General features: G+C 43.7%; 2 protein-coding genes across 3 annotated transcripts in view; one reads left to right on the top strand and one right to left on the bottom strand.

Annotated features, from left to right (window-relative positions):
• The window catches only part of LOC101471554 (uncharacterized), a 291,948-nt gene that overhangs the window by 184,179 nt on the left and 91,013 nt on the right, over positions 1-16,756 (top strand). The window lies entirely within an intron of this gene.
• The window catches only part of LOC143420414 (uncharacterized), a 30,984-nt gene that overhangs the window by 6,577 nt on the left and 7,651 nt on the right, over positions 1-16,756 (bottom strand). Inside the window, exon 2 of the mRNA XM_076888546.1 lies at positions 11,546-11,652. Within this exon, the coding sequence (XP_076744661.1) occupies positions 11,546-11,563 (18 nt within the window). The 5' untranslated portion in view covers positions 11,564-11,652. The remainder of the gene's footprint in view (positions 1-11,545; positions 11,653-16,756) is intronic.

Raw genomic sequence — 16,756 nt, 5'->3', positions numbered from 1 at the left:
GCTGCCAAAAACCATCACCTCGGTCTTTTTATCATTGAATTTTAAAAAGTTAACAGACATCCAAGCCTTAATGTCATCGAGACACTGAAGTAATGGCTGTGTGAGGTATCTGCCTTTTTTCTTTAGAGGGACATAGATCTGACAGTCATCAGCATAAAAGTGGAAAGGAATGCCGTGCTTTCTCAGTACAGAACCAAGAGGAAGCAGATATAAAGAGAAGAGGAGGGGGCCTAGAACTGAGCCCTGTGGGACACCACACAAGAGGGGAGTGGAGGACGACACATAGTCACCGAGGCTGACACAAAAAAGTTCGCCCCGCCAAGTAGGACCTGAACCACTCCAGTGCTGTGCCCCTAATGCCCACCCAGTGCTCCAAACGAGAGAATAAAAGGGCATAATCCACGGTATCAAACGCAGCTGTCGAATCTAAAAGCACAAGAACAACACAGTCCCCAGCATCAGTCGCTAAAAATATGTCATTAAAAACTTTTAAAAGGGCTGATTCAGTGCTATGAAAGGCTTTAAAACCAGATTGGAAAACCTCTAACACATTTTGCTTTTCCAGGAAGGCCATTATTTGGCTGTAAACTACCTTTTCAAGAATTTTGGAAAGAAAAGGTAGTTTGGAGGTAGGCCTGTAATTTGCAAGAACCGTAGGATCCAGAGCAGGTTTTTTAATCAGGGGTTTGACTACTGCATGTTTAAAATCTTTAGGGACGACACCTGACGACAGTCAGACTATGGTTTACCAGCTCAAGAACCAAAGGACCAACTGTAGGTAACACCTCTTTTAAAAGTTGAGGAGGGACGGCATCATTTGGAGACCCTACAGACTTAAAACGACCAACAGTCTCCTTTAAAACGGAAAGAGTCACATGCTCAAACCTGTCAAAGACAGCAGAGGAGGAAACAGAGACTGAGAGGTCACGAGCACAAGGAGAGACTTGATGAAAAGTGTTCAGCAGTGGAGGAGTTAAAACACGACAGTGCTGAACAGCAGCGTGAGGTTTAACTGAGGCACAGGCAAGAGGAACTTCAAACATCACAGGACTGTGGTCATAAAACACAGCATCACAAATCTATGTTAAAAACAGAAAAGCCATGATATAAAACAAGATCAAGTGTGTGTCCACGTTCACGTGTGGGACCTGTCACACATTGCACCAGATTAAACGAATCGATAAGGTTTAAAAAGCCCTTCGCCATGGGCATATCAGGACAACAGTCGTGAATATTAAAATCCCCAACAATATGAACACGATCATATTTTGGCAGGAATTCAGCCAAGAAGTCAGCAAAGTCACTCACAAAGTCCTTATTGTATTTTGGAGGCCGATAAACCACCGCACACAACACTGTGTGAGAGCAGCCCAACTCAAACAGACAGTTCAAAGCTGGTGAACGACGGGGTTGATAGCTTCTTACATTTAAAATGACTTTTAAAGATCGTAGCTATTTCTCCTCCTCGGCCCAACATACGTGGGGAATTAGAATAACAGCAATCGCCAGGTAGAAGATCTGAGAAGAGGCTGCACTCCCCAGCGCTCAGCCACGTCTTGCACACACAGAGAAAATCCAGTCCTCGGGATGTGAAGAAATCCTTCAGGATAAACGTTTTGTTCGCTAGGGACCTAGCATTTACCAGGCCAATTCTGGCGGTAAGCGGCGGATCCCCGTCACTAGCCGTCCTAGAAGCCCGACACAGAGGCCACAGGTTCCGCAGATTCACACCACGCCGGCGGGACTGGAACATCCCATCCAGGCAGATGACAGGTACCAGCCAGGTACAGACAGGTTCCAACGATCGCCGAGAGTTTGGCACCGCTCCTTGTTTTCTGGATAAGGGCTTAAGAGAATACCTTAAAGAAGCTTTCAGCTTCACCAGGAAGCCAGCCCTTCGACCCCGGCGTCAGCACTTTTGCCGGAGTGGTGGATCTGGAACACGGCACAGGTGAGCCGGGATCTCCGATATTAGCGGGGGCAAAGTTTTATGTCCAGCTTGGTTCCACTTTGCCCAGCCTTTGGCAGAAGGTCGGAGATCCAGTACGGTTAGGCGATCATACACCAAGAGAGAGTTGGCATTTATTACAATAGTCAATAAAATCAAAACAAACAACCAACACTGGCAGTGATAGACAGCAAGCCACATGCACCGGCGCCATCTTTTTTAAGGTTAAAAAGGTTAAGTCGGTGCGGCGCCACCGACTTAACCATGGAGTCGGCATCACATCATTCATGCTTTTCGGCATCACACCATTCATGCTTTTCTTCAAAGATGGCCTGGAGATCGAAAAATGGAATTACATCTGCTGTTCACCTGACTGCTGCTTCCAAAATGGCCTACAAAGCAGACTGGAGGAGCACTACCTTGCATCATGCCTGAACAGAAACATTGTCCAATTTCTTAAATATTCACATTACGGCCCACAGAACCGCTCCCAAACCTGGTGGGTGAATCAAACATGATTAGTCACCAAATACAGTTTTTAACCTTTTCTTTTTTGGCTTTTGCAGTGTTTGATTTTTGTCCCAGGATTGGTCCAGTTTTTGTGATTGAAACAAAAAGGCTTGGACAGCGAGCACAGCTCTGACTGGCTGAAAGAAGACGTTTGTTTTCCTTCTGACTGCATACTGTTTTAGCAACAATCCATACAGGTTGGCATCACCAGACCCCTTTGAGTTTGGGTTTGTGGTTGCATTAAATAAGATTCCATCTACAAAAAAGACTTACGGTTTAATTTGAAAATGAATAAAAACGAGTACAAAAAAAAAAAAAAAAAACCTCGTCTGGATTATTTTCTGTTCAGCAGCTCTGATGAAAGATTTTTAATTTTGTGATTATGCTTAAGTTGTAGCTTCATTTAAAGGAAGAAGAGGTTGTGAATTGGAGCCAACACAGGGAGAGAGAAATTGAAGCCATATGTGTAAAAGGAATGTGTATAGCTGTCAGCGATCATGCTTCTGTATCTTTAACACTAATACAGAAGAATAATACTACACCAAGTAAAAACTGGAGATTTAATATATCACTGCTCAAAGACGAAGAGTTTATCAAATACTTTTTAAAAAAATGGACTCTATATTTAGGCTTTAATGACATTCCTGGAACATCACCATCTGTCCTCTGGGAAGCAGGGAAAGCCATGATGAGAGGTAAAATAATTTCTTTCTCATCACATAAGAAGAAAGAAGAAAACAAAAATATTCAGGAACTAGAAAAAAAAACATCAAAAAACATCAAATTCTTAGAAAAAGCCTATGTGTCACACCAAGATCAAGAAATATTAAACAAAATACGCAAAACAAAACTAGAATTAAAAGAAATTATTAATAAAAAGACGAAAATCTTAGTACAAAGACTTTGCCTGCAAAATTATGAACACGATAACAAATCCGGACAATTTCTTGCTAACCAGTTAAAAATCAATAAAGAAAAAACAACTATATGTGCTGTTAAAGATTTATCTGAGAATACAATATATGATCTTAAAAAAATAAACATATTTTTTAGGGATTTCTATGAAACTTTATATACACCACAAATAAACCCATCTAAAAATGAAATCGATCAATTTCTCGACAACATAACTCTTTCAAAATTATTAGACACCCAAGCAATGGCACTGGATTCGTCACTGATGCCAGGTGAACTCCAGGAAGCTCTGATAAGTATGCCCAATAATAAGGCTCCAGGTCCAGACGGCTTTCCAATAGATTTTTACAAAGAATTCTGGGCGATTCTGGCACCAGTTTTTCACAGGATGTTGCAGGAAATCAAAGAAAATGGTAGACTACCACCAAATATGAACTCTGCAAATATCAGTCTCTTACTAAAACCAGGCAAAGACCCTGTATTTCCCTCAAGCTATAAAACTGGTTAAAAATATTATATAATTCCCCAACAGCTTGTGTCAGAACAAATGACCAAACAAACATCCTCCAGCTTCTGTCTCCTGAGGGGCACCAGACAGGGATGCCCACTCTCCCCTTCACTGTTTGCAATTTTTATTGAGCCACTAGCAGCAGGAATTAGAAAGGCTACAACAATTAAGGGCATAAAATGTAAGAATGTAGAACATAAAATCAGCCTTTATGCAGATGATGTGTTACTTTTTCTCCAAAACTCACAAACCAATCTCTCTGGGGTAATTGCATTGATAAACTCTTTCTCAAGTGTCTCCGTCATCGCCCACGTCCTACACACCACTCTCAGCCATGTGGACAAGAAACAGGGTAACTATGTGCGAATGCTGTTTGTTGATTACAGTTCAGCGTTTAACACAATAGTGCCCTGCAGACTGTTCACAAAGCTGAGGGATCTGGGACTTAACAGCCGTCTGTGTGCATGGGTGTTGGACTTCCTCACTGGCAGAACTCAGGTGGTGAGGGTGGGCAGGTGCTTCTCCAACAGCATCACCATCAACACAGGAGCACCTCAGGGATGTGTCCTCTCGCCACTGCTCTACTCCCTCTACACTTCAGACTGTGTGGCCACCCATGGCTCCAACACCATTGTGAAGTTTGCTGACGACACAGTGGTGTTGGGTGCCATCTCCAACAACGATGAGACGGCCTACATGGATGAAGTGAAGAATCTTGCATCGTGGTGCCAGGACAACCACCTCCAGCTGAACGTCAGCAAGACGAAGGAGCTGGTGGTGGACTTCAGAAGGGGTCAGCACAGAGACTACAAGCCCATTATCATCAATGGAGCTCCAGTGGAGAGGGTGCAGTCCTTCAAGTATCTTGGTGTCCACATCTCCTCAGACCTGACATGGGCTGCCCACATTCAGGTCCAGACCAAAAAGGCTAGGCAGCGCCTGTATCACCTACGACAACTGAGGAAGTTCAGGGTCTCTCCAAAGATCCTCAGGATTTTCTATACAGGCGCTGTGGAGAGCATCCTCACACAGAACATGACATCGTGGTTTGGGAACAGCTGTGTGAAGGACCAAAAAGCTCTCCAGAGAGTGATCCGTACAGCAGAACGCTGCTGCAGGATTGCTCTCCCCCCGCTTCAGGACACCTACACCAGGAGATGCCGGACTAGAGCAGCGCAGATACTGAAGGACCCGTCCCATCCTGGCAACAAACTGTTCCAACTTCTGCAATCTGGTAGAAGGTTCCGCATCTTCCGGGCAAGGACAGAGAGACTGATGAGGAGCTTCTATCCCCAAGCCATCCGTGCCCTAAACACACACACCCGCCCTCTCACATCATCTATAATTGACTGAGACAGGACTCTCTTCCAGACACTAAACCAAGGCACAATGTACATTTCAATTCCTTTAATTTTAAATATGTTTATATTGTCTATCCTGTAAAATAGTCGGATGTCTATTCATATTAATGTACAGAATTCACCTGCTTGCAGCTACTGCTGCACATTCACCCAGTGTATATACTACATATACATATATAATGTTTTTCCTCTACACCCCCCCCCCCCCCCAATTTTTTTGCACATGTCGAGGAGCGTGTCAGGCTACATTTCACTGTGTGTTATACTTGTATAACTATGCATGTGACAAATAAAGAACCTTGAACCGATTATTCAATTAACTGGTCAAAATCAACAGTCCTTCCGATTAATTGCTCCTTCCATAATTCTTCTCCTTCCCCACTGCAATCTGGAAATATAAAATATTTAGGTATTAATGTCTCTCCTAAACTTTCAGAATTAACTAAATTAAACCACATCCCACTTTTAACCCTTTAAGACCTACCATAGAACCAAGTCCGCCAGAGCTTATATTATAGTTTTACATGCTGTAGTGCCATTTTTGGGAGTATTTCAAGTTGCTATACATCAATACAACCATTATAGCCCAAATTTTAATAATATGTATGCATTAAGTGCATAGTAATTACATAAATTGCAAAAAAGTACAATAAACTACAAAAAAAATTGAAAATCGTTTTTTTAACATATATTTCTAGTTAGAGAAATTTAAGAGGCATATCCCTCAAAACTGTAAATGCAAAAAAGTTGCACAAACTAGTTTCTCACCACAGGAAATTAATTTTGAGTGTCTTCTTAGTTTTATTTTTGAAATACACCAATTTTCATATACTGTAGGAAAAACGAAAATAAATATTATAATGCAAATTTGCAAAGAAAACAGCATATGCATCAAAATAAACTATTTCCAGCAGTGCAATATGAGTCCTAAGCATCCCAGAAATGACACAGAAAGTCATAAAGTCAAATATAACTTTTAAAAACACCAGTATAGGCTCATGAGGCCCTGATGGCAAAAAACTACATTTCCGCAAAATGACGTCACTTCCGGTTTCGGGCAGGTCATGGCGGACATGGGATAGTTCACGCTGATGGACGTAGGAAGTGTTATGAACAGCTGATCGGATCGGCAAAGCGTGTTTCTGAAATATTTTGTTTTTGGTGCTGCAAGCGCTTTTTATGCAGTTTTTGCAAAGCTATATGTGGAAGGAAACTGTGACCTAGGACAAGCTGATGGCATAAGATGTAAGTACAATTCCTCCGGTTTCATATGCAAAAAAAATTATTGCGCTAGCTTACTTGGTTGCAGAGCTACCGGGATTTAAAAATAGTTACGCAAAATGGAGCGTGTTCACTCCGACCGGCTTTAAAGGGTTAAAGACAGTAGAAGTTGATCTGGCTAGATGGAAATCTTTACCCATATCACTCATGGGAAGGGTCGCCGCTATAACAATGATGGTCTTGCCAAAAATAAACTATTTATTTTCAATGATCCCAAATAAGCCATCACAAGATTGGTTCAGATCTCTAGACTCGTATATTTCTAAATTCCTTTGGAAAGATAAACCCCCACGTATCAGCTTAAAAACACTGCAAAAGACCAAGGATAAAGGAGGATTAGATCTGCCTAACTTTAATCACTATTTTTTAGCCAACAGGCTTCAGTTCAACTCTAGATGGTTTAAACACACCCTCTTAGATGAACCTTGGATAGATGTAGAACAGGCCCTATGTAATAACCTAGAAATTTCAGACCTACCATTTATCAGCTCAAACATCAAACAACATGAATGCTTTAAAAGCGTCAGCATCAGCTCTTCTCTGACAGCATGGTGGGAGTTTCTAAAAATGACAGAGTCTTCATTAATCCCATGCAAACGTACACCTATCTGGAACAATCCGGACATATTACAAAACTTTACTTACAAACACTTTCTAAAGTAGATGAATCAATATCCCTTCCTACTGCAAAATGGGAAGCAGATTTATCGATCAGCTTAGACCCAAACCTTTGGTCTCAGATATGCTTAAAAACCTTTCAATGGATCAGAAATCCCAGTTTCCAATTAACACAACACAAAATATTACACAGAGTGCGCTATACTGGTCATAGGATGTTCAAGATGGGCTATACGCCTTCCAACAACTGCTCACACTGCACAGCAAATACACCGGACAATTACATCCACGCTCTTTGGTTCTGTCCACCAGTTCAGAAGTTTTGGCGTGAGATATGTGAAGACTTATCAAAGTGTCTGAAATGTAACATTCCAGCCTCCCCTTTAGTATGCTTGCTGGGCAACTTGGATGAGGTCACTGCAGAAATAAACACAGCCCATGTTGTTTTTACGGCCCTATGCATAGCCAAGAAAATGGTCCTCATTAACTGGAAAAATAAAAATAATCTTAATTCTAACCAATATAAAAACCATCTAATAGATCACATTAGTCTTGAAACAGCCTCACATTTGATCAATCCCTTTGGGCTCCTTTGATCGGCTTCATCACCTAGTGGGGGTGGGGGGGTCATGGTTTGGTCCTGCCTTCGCTATTGTGGTGGATACGGGGGTAGGGATGGCCCTGGGGCGTCTGGGGAGTCCCTAGGGACGTTTTCCCTTGAGGGCCTAACCCGGGGGATGTGGCCATGACCTGGTTAGGGGCTCTGGGGGCTCTTAGATGGTGTTTCCCTTGTGGCTGCGTACAGCAGAGATGGGGGAGGGTCTGTGCTGGTGGACATTGGTTACTGGTCTGGTAGCCTGGGTCCGGGACGGGCGTGGAGGCTTGGGGGTGCTCCGTCCCCCGGTCTGGGGTGCTTGCTGGGCCTTGGGGGCTTGGGTCCTGGCTGTTGTGTCGCCAGAGCTGTGGGCGGGTGGGTGCAGGGGGGCTCAGCCCCAGTGCAGGGGACCTCTGGTGCATCGGCCCAACTAGGGGGCTCTCTAACTGGTGGGGAGGCTGTTATATCTTTGCAGGTGGTCTCCTCTCTACAGGAGCTCACTCTGCACGTGGGGGGAGCGATATAAGAGAGGTGGAGAATGAACTCAACCTGGGTGTCTATTGTCTTGTGTAGTTTGGGAGATGACTGGATGATGGGGTGGGTGCAGTTTTCTCTGGGATGGAGTCGGGTGGGCTGCCCCGGACTCTGTGGGGCTGGGCGGTGCTGCTGCTGCGGGCCCCGGTCCGGATGGGCCTGGGCCCCCTTGCCCTGGTGGGTTCCAGAGTGTGGGGGTGCCTACTGGGGTCAGCGGGGGAGCTGGCCCCAGGGAGGGGCCGCTTGCCCCTCCCTTTCTTCCCTCCCCATCCTAAGCTGCCTCCCTATTCCCGCTCTACCACACCCACACGCACAGGGCTTGGAGTGCAGGTATGTCACCAAGGTGCAGGGGAGGCACTCCCCCTCTGTCCCCTTCTGGCTGCCTGTGCCTCAATTTTATTCTGCAACCTAGACATCCACATTACTCACACTCTCACATAACACATACATATAGGGCCTTGGGGGTGGGCACGTTTTATAGCATCCAAAGGATGGTCTGTGTATTCCAACCCACCTCTGGTGCTGTTGCCCTACCCTCAATTTTAAATGCATATAGACACTAAGGGTTTTCGGGAAGAGCCGTGCTGCTCTCTGAGAGGAAGCAAGTACCATGCTCTCCTGTGTTTTAAATGCACTTTAGAACAGCACACAGCAACACTACATATGAGTGGGCTTAGGGAGGTGTTGGGTCTTCACTCACCCCGGTTCTGTTAGACGTCAGGGCTGGGGCGCTGGGAGGAGGTGCTGGCCGTCAGATTGGGGTCTGGGATGCGGGGCCTCCCTACTACTGCAGATAAGGAGGTGGTACGCTTGCCTCCACCCCAGAGAGAAGGGTTACATCTCCTGGGTTTAGGTGCGGCTTGCCCCTCTGGGGGTGGGGGTACCTGGACCTGGGATATAGAGTATGTTTGGGGAGTGCGACTGTCTGTGCAGTGTCTATTTGTGTCTGTCTACACGTTGGGTGAGTGCCGAGTATTTGGTTGTGCACATGGGGTGGGAATGCACGTTTGTATCCGCGTGCGCCTGTTCGTCTGTGTCTATATGTCAGGTTGGGTCTTAGACTCAACCTCTCTGGGTACATCTCAGGCCCTCCTAAGTACGGAGGCCTATCTCCCCTCACCACACTCCCTGCCGGTGGCTGATGCCCTCAGACGTTGGTGTGTTGGTGGTCCTTGTCGTCTGGGGCTGGGCGCTCATGTATGTACCGGCTCACTGCTGTTGGCCGATTGGCGGGGCCTGGCGCCTGTGGCCCGGCTGGGCCCCTTCCGGGGGATGGGATGCCCTCAGGCCTCTGCCCTCTGGGCCTGAAGCTCGGTCCTCTCTGGCACAGCTGGCTGCCGACAGAGCCCGCGGGCACGCCACTGCAACCCCCTCTGGCCTCTGCTCCGTAGCTGCTGGGTGACCTCTCGTTTGGGGCTCTACTCAGCTCTTCCCAGGAGGGTGGCACGGTTCCCCCCCTCTTGGTGGGCCTCCTTGGGTCCTTGTACTCTGGGGCCTCTGGATATCTGGGGCCTGGACCTCCTCCATACCTGCTTCATACCCTGGGGGACGGCGCTATGGCTCCCCACACTTCCTAGCAGATCGTTACATGGAGAAACCTTTGGAATACAAGCATGCTGATCCACACAGCTATGCACACAGGTGTACACACCGGTGTTCACAGACACGGACTACACCTTTCTTTCCTGCTGCCTCAAAGCACATTGTGCGCTGTCTATCTTGCGTGCTGCACAATTTTTTTTTCTCCATACAGGTGATCCAGGTGTTTTGTTTGTTTTTCTTTTCTTTTTCTTTCTTTTCTTTCTGAGCAACACCCAGGAGGAAACACAGAAAGCGGTGTGATAGGATACAGAAGCAGGGTAAGCATAGAGGAGCTAATGCGAGGCTAGCTGCTAACCAATACAAGCCAGACGTACGGACACAGTTGCCGGCCAATGTCTGCTCCCTTGACAACAATATCAGACTGTGGAGCGCTTCTCAACACAGTGTGAGGAACGATGCTGTGGCAGGGCTTCCAACACATTACGTACTACAAGCCCCCTCCCCCAATGACAAGGGACACCAATTGTGAGTAAATGCCTCGAGCGGCTGGTCTTGAAGCACATCATGAACAGTCTCCAAATAGACCTGGATCCCCATCAGTTTGCATACAGGACCAACCGATCTACAGAAGGTGACCTCTCTCTGCCACACTCCATGTTATGCTGTCACACCTGGAGAGGAAGAACACCCCTCTGCCAGAGTCCTTTTCATCGACTTCAGCTCAGCTTTTAACACGATCATTCTGCAGCAGTTGGAAAAGCTGATGCTATCAGGCGTGGACCTTGCAACCTGCAAGTGGGTTTTCAGCTTCTTGAAAAGCTGCAACAGACAGTCAAGGTGGGCAGCCACACATCAAAGACCATCTTGTTGAGCACAGACTTTCCTCTGGGGGGTGTCCTGAGCCCGTTGCTGTTCAGTCTGCTCACACATTACTGTAAGCCAGACTCTGTGCTAATCATATTGTTGAAATTTGCAGACAACAACTGTGGTTGGTCTCATCACTGACAACGACCACTTATAGAATAGATGTGGAGCAGCTTGAAGTGTGGTGTAGATCCCGTAATCTCACCAACAATGTGGACAAAACAAAAGAGATGGTGATCGATTTCAGGAAGTCTGGCAGAGATCACCACACAGACTTCACCATAGAGGGTGCTGCTGTGGAGAGGGTCAGCAGTGTTAAGTTCCTGGGTGTGCACCTTGCTGATGAACCGTCCTTCTTCATTAATACAACAGCAGTTATCAAAAAAAGCACAAAAGCGTCTGCACTCCCTCGGGAGACTCAGAAAAGCAGGACTGCACCCAATAACCATACATTCAGCTATTAGCACAGCTATACTCTGATGCCTCCTATCCACACACACACACACACAGCATACAATATACTCCCCAGATACACACACTACTTAATTTAATTAGCCCCTTCTGTGAAAGGGCTGAAGCTACCTATATGAGTGTGACTATTTGGACTGGAGTTTGTTTATGAATTAAGATTTTATGTTATTTACCCCTTTTTATTGTGATTTATTACTGCCTTTTTACTGTTTGTCAAACCATTTTTCTTTTTAGTTGTATTGATTATTGCACTGTAGATGCTGGTGAGAAACACTTTCATTTCAGCCTGGGTAATACCATACGAAATGACAAACTTCTTCTTGAATCCTTTTCAATCTTGACAAACAAGCATCAGCTGATGAAGTGCACAGTTTCAATAAAAGTGATAGGTTCTTCACCTTTTGTGTTGATGACATTTTTGTCCACTGTAGCGGCTGAGCTGAGTCCGAATGGTTGAAAATGTTCGTCTGGTGCTCCGTCAGACTCTTCTCCTCCTGCTGATCGGCTGGGACACAAAACAGATCTTTGTAACATCACAGTGAAACAAGAACAGAGGACGGAGTCTTGACTGATCAGGCCCCATCATAGCTTAGAGATCTCATAGCATCACACTATCCCATTAGAGCACTTTGCTCTCACACTGCAGGCTTACTTGCGGTTCCTACAGTATTTAGAAGCACAACAGGAAGCTGAGCTTTTGTCCTCATTTGTATGTCAATTCAATTCAATTTTATTTATATAGCGCCAAATCACAACAAAAGTCGCCTCAAGGCGCTTCATAGATACAGAGAAAAACCCAACAATCATATGACCCCCTATGAGCAGCACTTTGGCGACAGTGGGAAGGAAAAACTCCCTTTTAACAGGAAGAAACTTCTGGCAGAACCAGGCTCAGGGAGGGGCGGGGCCATCTGCTGCGACCGGTTGGGGTGAGAGAAGGAAGACAGGATAAAGACATGCTGTGGAAGAGAGACAGAGGTTAATAACAGATATGATTCAATGCAGAGAGGTCTGTTAATAAATAGTGAGTGAGAAAGGTGACTGGAAAGGAAAAACTCAATGCATCATGGGAATCCCCCGGCAGCCTACATCTATTGCAGCATAACTAAGGGAGGATTCAGGGTCACCTGGTCCAGCCCTAACTATATGCTTTAGCAAAAAGGAAAGTTTTAAGCCTAATCTTGAAAGTAGAGATAGTGTCTGTCTCCTGAATCCAAACTGGAAGCTGGTTCCACAGAAGAGGGGCCTGAAAACTGAAGGCTCTCCCTCCCATTCTACTTTTAAATACTCTAGGAACAACAAGTAGGCCTGCAGAGCGAGAGCGACGTGCTCTAATAGGGTGTGTTAAGATTCAGTATTGAGGAAGGGTACAAGAGGTGATCGAAGAATAACCACACCGATCCGGCCGGGTGAAGCCAAACGATGATTTTAATGAACACACGTGTGGGAAGACAACTCTGTACGCAGACAGGAAGTAGTCTTCGACTTAATCAAAGCATGAACAGATATTTTATAGCATCAGGGTTTATTTACTGACGCCCCTTCATACGTCACCAGTACATTTTATACATAGATCAGATCAACATCATCATGACTTTTCACCTAGAAAATCATCTTCTATTTTCATGGCGTGGTACTTTCCGTTCTTATCTTGTTCCTCTTTCTTGCCGAGACACCAAGAAACGGTTCCTCTTTTACCAAGACAATTTTGCAGTTACAGCCAAACATAACTAACCTCTTCCTCTAAATAAATCTAATTTAAAGTGTGTGTGTGTGTGTGTGTGTTGACCTCACATGCTCTTTCTCAATTCACCTGTTGCACTTCTGACCTTTTACCAGACCAGAAGCTCACTGAGACTATGTGTATGTCTTCTACTAAATAAATGTTTTAACCAAGAACCTCTACTAAAACCTTAATATAAAATGACCTGATATAAGTGTTTTGTAAGCATGTATTGCGATTCCTTCTATGGCTCCAAGTCACTTGCACAATAGATTGTCCGAACATCGCGCCGAACAAAGCTTCCGACCCCCAATTAATTGACCGAGCTCCAACTCTTTAATAAGCACAGATATGCATTGTGTATAAAATAGTCATAACTGCTTAAGGCCTTCTTAAAGCTATCTGTTACATTGTTAAAGCCTCGTCTTAGCCTGCGGCTCAAAATAACTTCCTGCTTTCACTTCTGCATACAACTTCCTGTCAGCCTGCAACTCAGTCTTTCTGAAAGAGACACTGTTTAAACCTTGGAATGCAATATCCATGCTGCAGATTATATTATTAATGCAATGACAATTATTTAACAATAGCAGTAAAATAATTTCCCTCCTCGACACTCCCTCTTTTGACCTCTGGAACACCAGAGGTCACAATACATTGTGTCCTCACGCAGACCCTTCTCTGGTGGTCTCGAACCTCGAGATCTCCAGGATCCTCGCCCCTCCTGTGGTCGCCGAGATCTTCTGCAAAGGAAACAAAACACCTTTTCTTGCATCTCCCTAACTTATCCTATCTGGGACTCTTTAATCAAAAGCCTGATCCTAATTATGCTCTTAACTTATTGACTTGTATTTATGTATATCCTTCAACGTTCCTCATCACTTTAAACTCTTTAAGCCCTGCTTTCACGTCCAGTTGCTCGCTCTATTTTCCCTTATCTGATCATCAACATCCTGTGCACAAGTTGTCGCTGCTGCAAGTTAATCTACTCCAAAAGAAAACAACCACTTTAATCAATTAAGTTTAAGCATATAAGCAATTACTCCTGTATACATTTCATCATAGCTAAATGCTGCCTTGAAACAACTCCTATGTGTTAACACTAACTTCATTTTAAAACCTCACATTTCCTATGTTATCACCTGTTTTGGTATAGCCTTTTTATTTCATTTTGCTCCTTTTAATGTAACAATACCTTCTAATTCTAATGTATCAGACTTAACCAAAACATATGCTTTCCTTCCTCTTTAGTCCTTCTTTAAGTTCAGTTAAAAGCTAAATGAATTTAAGGCCTTTTGCCTGGAATCAATACTGTCATGTGTGTTTCTTAACTCTGTGTCTGTAAGCGTGTGCAATCCTTCATGAACTCATATTATCCTCACAGTAGATTGGCTAATCATAGCGCTAGCCAAAGGCTCGTGACCCTCCAGAGACAAATTTGAGCCACAACTCCTTTAAAAGCACAAAATGCAATATGTATAAAAATCATTTCTATTTATAAGCTCCCCCTTTATCCTAAAAATACCTCCTATGTAATATCTGTATGTGTAAGCCTACATTATAACCACTTCTTCTAAAAATCAAAAAAGAAATCAAACCTGTTCTACTCCTTCAACCCTCACTAGTTTTCCCTCTAAAATTTATTCACAGCTTTGAAAAACTTTGAAAAACCGGCATTGTATCTTCTAAACAGGATTCAGTTCTGTCATGGTCCTGGGCCATGTTGGCCCAGCATTCTTGGTTCCTTGTATTTTCGCTCCTTATTTAGGCCAGGTTTTCTGAGGTGTCCTGTTGTGGTGTTCCCTAAGTGTTTTTTCCCTTTGTGACTCTTACCCCCTTGTGCCCCTCTGTGTATTTATGAGCTCTCGTCTCTCTTTGTGTTTATTCCATGTTTCCCCCAGCCTGTTATGTCTGTGTTCTCCCCGTGCTCTGGGTGTATTTAAGTTGTGTCTTCTGTTATGGTAGTTGCTGGTTTGTCTGTGTTGTTTCCCCTCGGTCTCCCTGCATCCTCGTTTCTGGTTTGTGTTATTAGCTTACCCAGTTTAGGTTGTTTTTCCACCAGTGCTGTTTTGTGCCCACCGTTGTAAATAAATATTCACCTGCACCAGAGCTGCCGCCTTTTGGGTCCTTTTCTACAACTCCACACGGCTTGCCTCGCAAACCGTGACAAGTTCACTTTTAATCCTTTAACCTTAACTTAAAAATACCAGTTTCAGTTTTACCATATCCAAATGATCAAAAACCCAAAAGGTCCTAAAATGATCCTAAATTATTAAACAATTAAATTATTAAACCCTAAACCCCCCTTTATCTTGATACATTTCATGTGTCAAGATACTATACAAAACTTAAAACTGCTCAGTTTTCCCCACTCATGATCCAATATATGTCATAAAAATAAACTTAAAACAGAACAGTTATCAGTCATGTGTTTCTACAATTAATGGTAACTAAGTTACATCAAAAATATTTCCCCTTTAGCATTTGGCCTTCTCCCAACAATATACTATAATCTCATAATCTAACCCCACCTAATAAAACAAAAATTTTTCTGGTAAAAGCAAATTGTTTATCCACATTAATTCATCCTCACTCACATACAGTCTCACATTCACTCACATGCAGTCACACCATGTATTTGCTGATGGTGGAGCCTCCCGCACGATCAAATACTCCACCCTCAGCAAAATGAGCTCCGTCATTTTTTATTTTCCATAGGAAAATATTTCTTTATGCTTTTGGACTGGATTGACTCGCATAAAATCCTTTTTACAGGGACTTACGACCTTGATCAGTCCCCACAGGTAGCTTTCTCCTCAGCCAATTGTAATCTGGAAAGCCCCCTTATATTTGCTCCTCCCGAGAATTTTCAGCGCCGTTATTCACTGTTGCAGGCCTGCTTAAAACAGAAATGAAAAATAGAGCTGATTGTTAGCTCATAAAAACAAAACAAAATCACCTGACAGGTTTTCTTTAAGTGCACTGTTACAAAATAATGGGCCCAATTTTAGACATGTCCATGTTTCCTAAAACTCCCTCTATTTAAAACAAAAACACCAACAACAACCTACCTGACAGAATCAACCCATCACCACAACAACCTTAAACACACAAATCTTGCCACCACATAATTTCACCTCCTCAATACACCAAAAGTCTCATTAAAACCACACAATTTGCAAACAAAAATCACCCCCTTATACTCTTAAATTCAGCATAAGACCCCTTACGACATCATATAATCACTAAACTATAAATTCCCTACCCCAATCTGCACTTCTCGTCTCTGCTATGCTTCCTCTTCCTGAAAGTCACAGTCACACACACACTCCAGCTAATTTGCATACTGAGTCATCTCTCAAGAAGCTGTAACAACAGAAACATATGTTTAAACATTCCCAACTCATTAAATCATTTTATTTCTTCCAACAGTGATCACTAGTGTTGATCACTCAGTACGAGAGCACTCCTAAGTCACTCTTTTTTTTTTTTTTTTTTTTAAAACTACTTTAATCCCTTTTTCGTTTTCATAACTCCCTTTGTCATATGGCTTATTCTATTCCTCAATTACAAACTCAAATGTATTTTATTAAACATTCACACCCTTGTATCATTCATACAAAATAGCAAGCTGTTCTTCCTTGCCTATGTTTTGTGTTCTTAGCCAGGTTTAATCAGTGTCTATGCATTAAACTCCATGAGCTTGTCTTGTCTTTATAAGTTTAATGCATTTTCTGTTTGTGTGTGTGAATTTGCATATGGTGCTTTTACAGTGTGTCAGACTCCTTCATAATTTTGCCTTTAAACAGTCAATTTTCTCCTCCCCAAATTTACTAACCCAAATTCTGATTTCCTACCTTAAATAGCAGCATTCCTTGTCCTCAGCCAG

This window comes from Maylandia zebra, linkage group LG9, assembly GCF_041146795.1.
Source record: "Maylandia zebra isolate NMK-2024a linkage group LG9, Mzebra_GT3a, whole genome shotgun sequence".
In the NCBI taxonomy this organism is placed as follows: domain Eukaryota; kingdom Metazoa; phylum Chordata; class Actinopteri; order Cichliformes; family Cichlidae; genus Maylandia; species Maylandia zebra.
The sequence above is the reverse complement of the archived record's forward strand: the minus strand, read 5'-3'. Positions and strand labels throughout refer to the sequence as shown.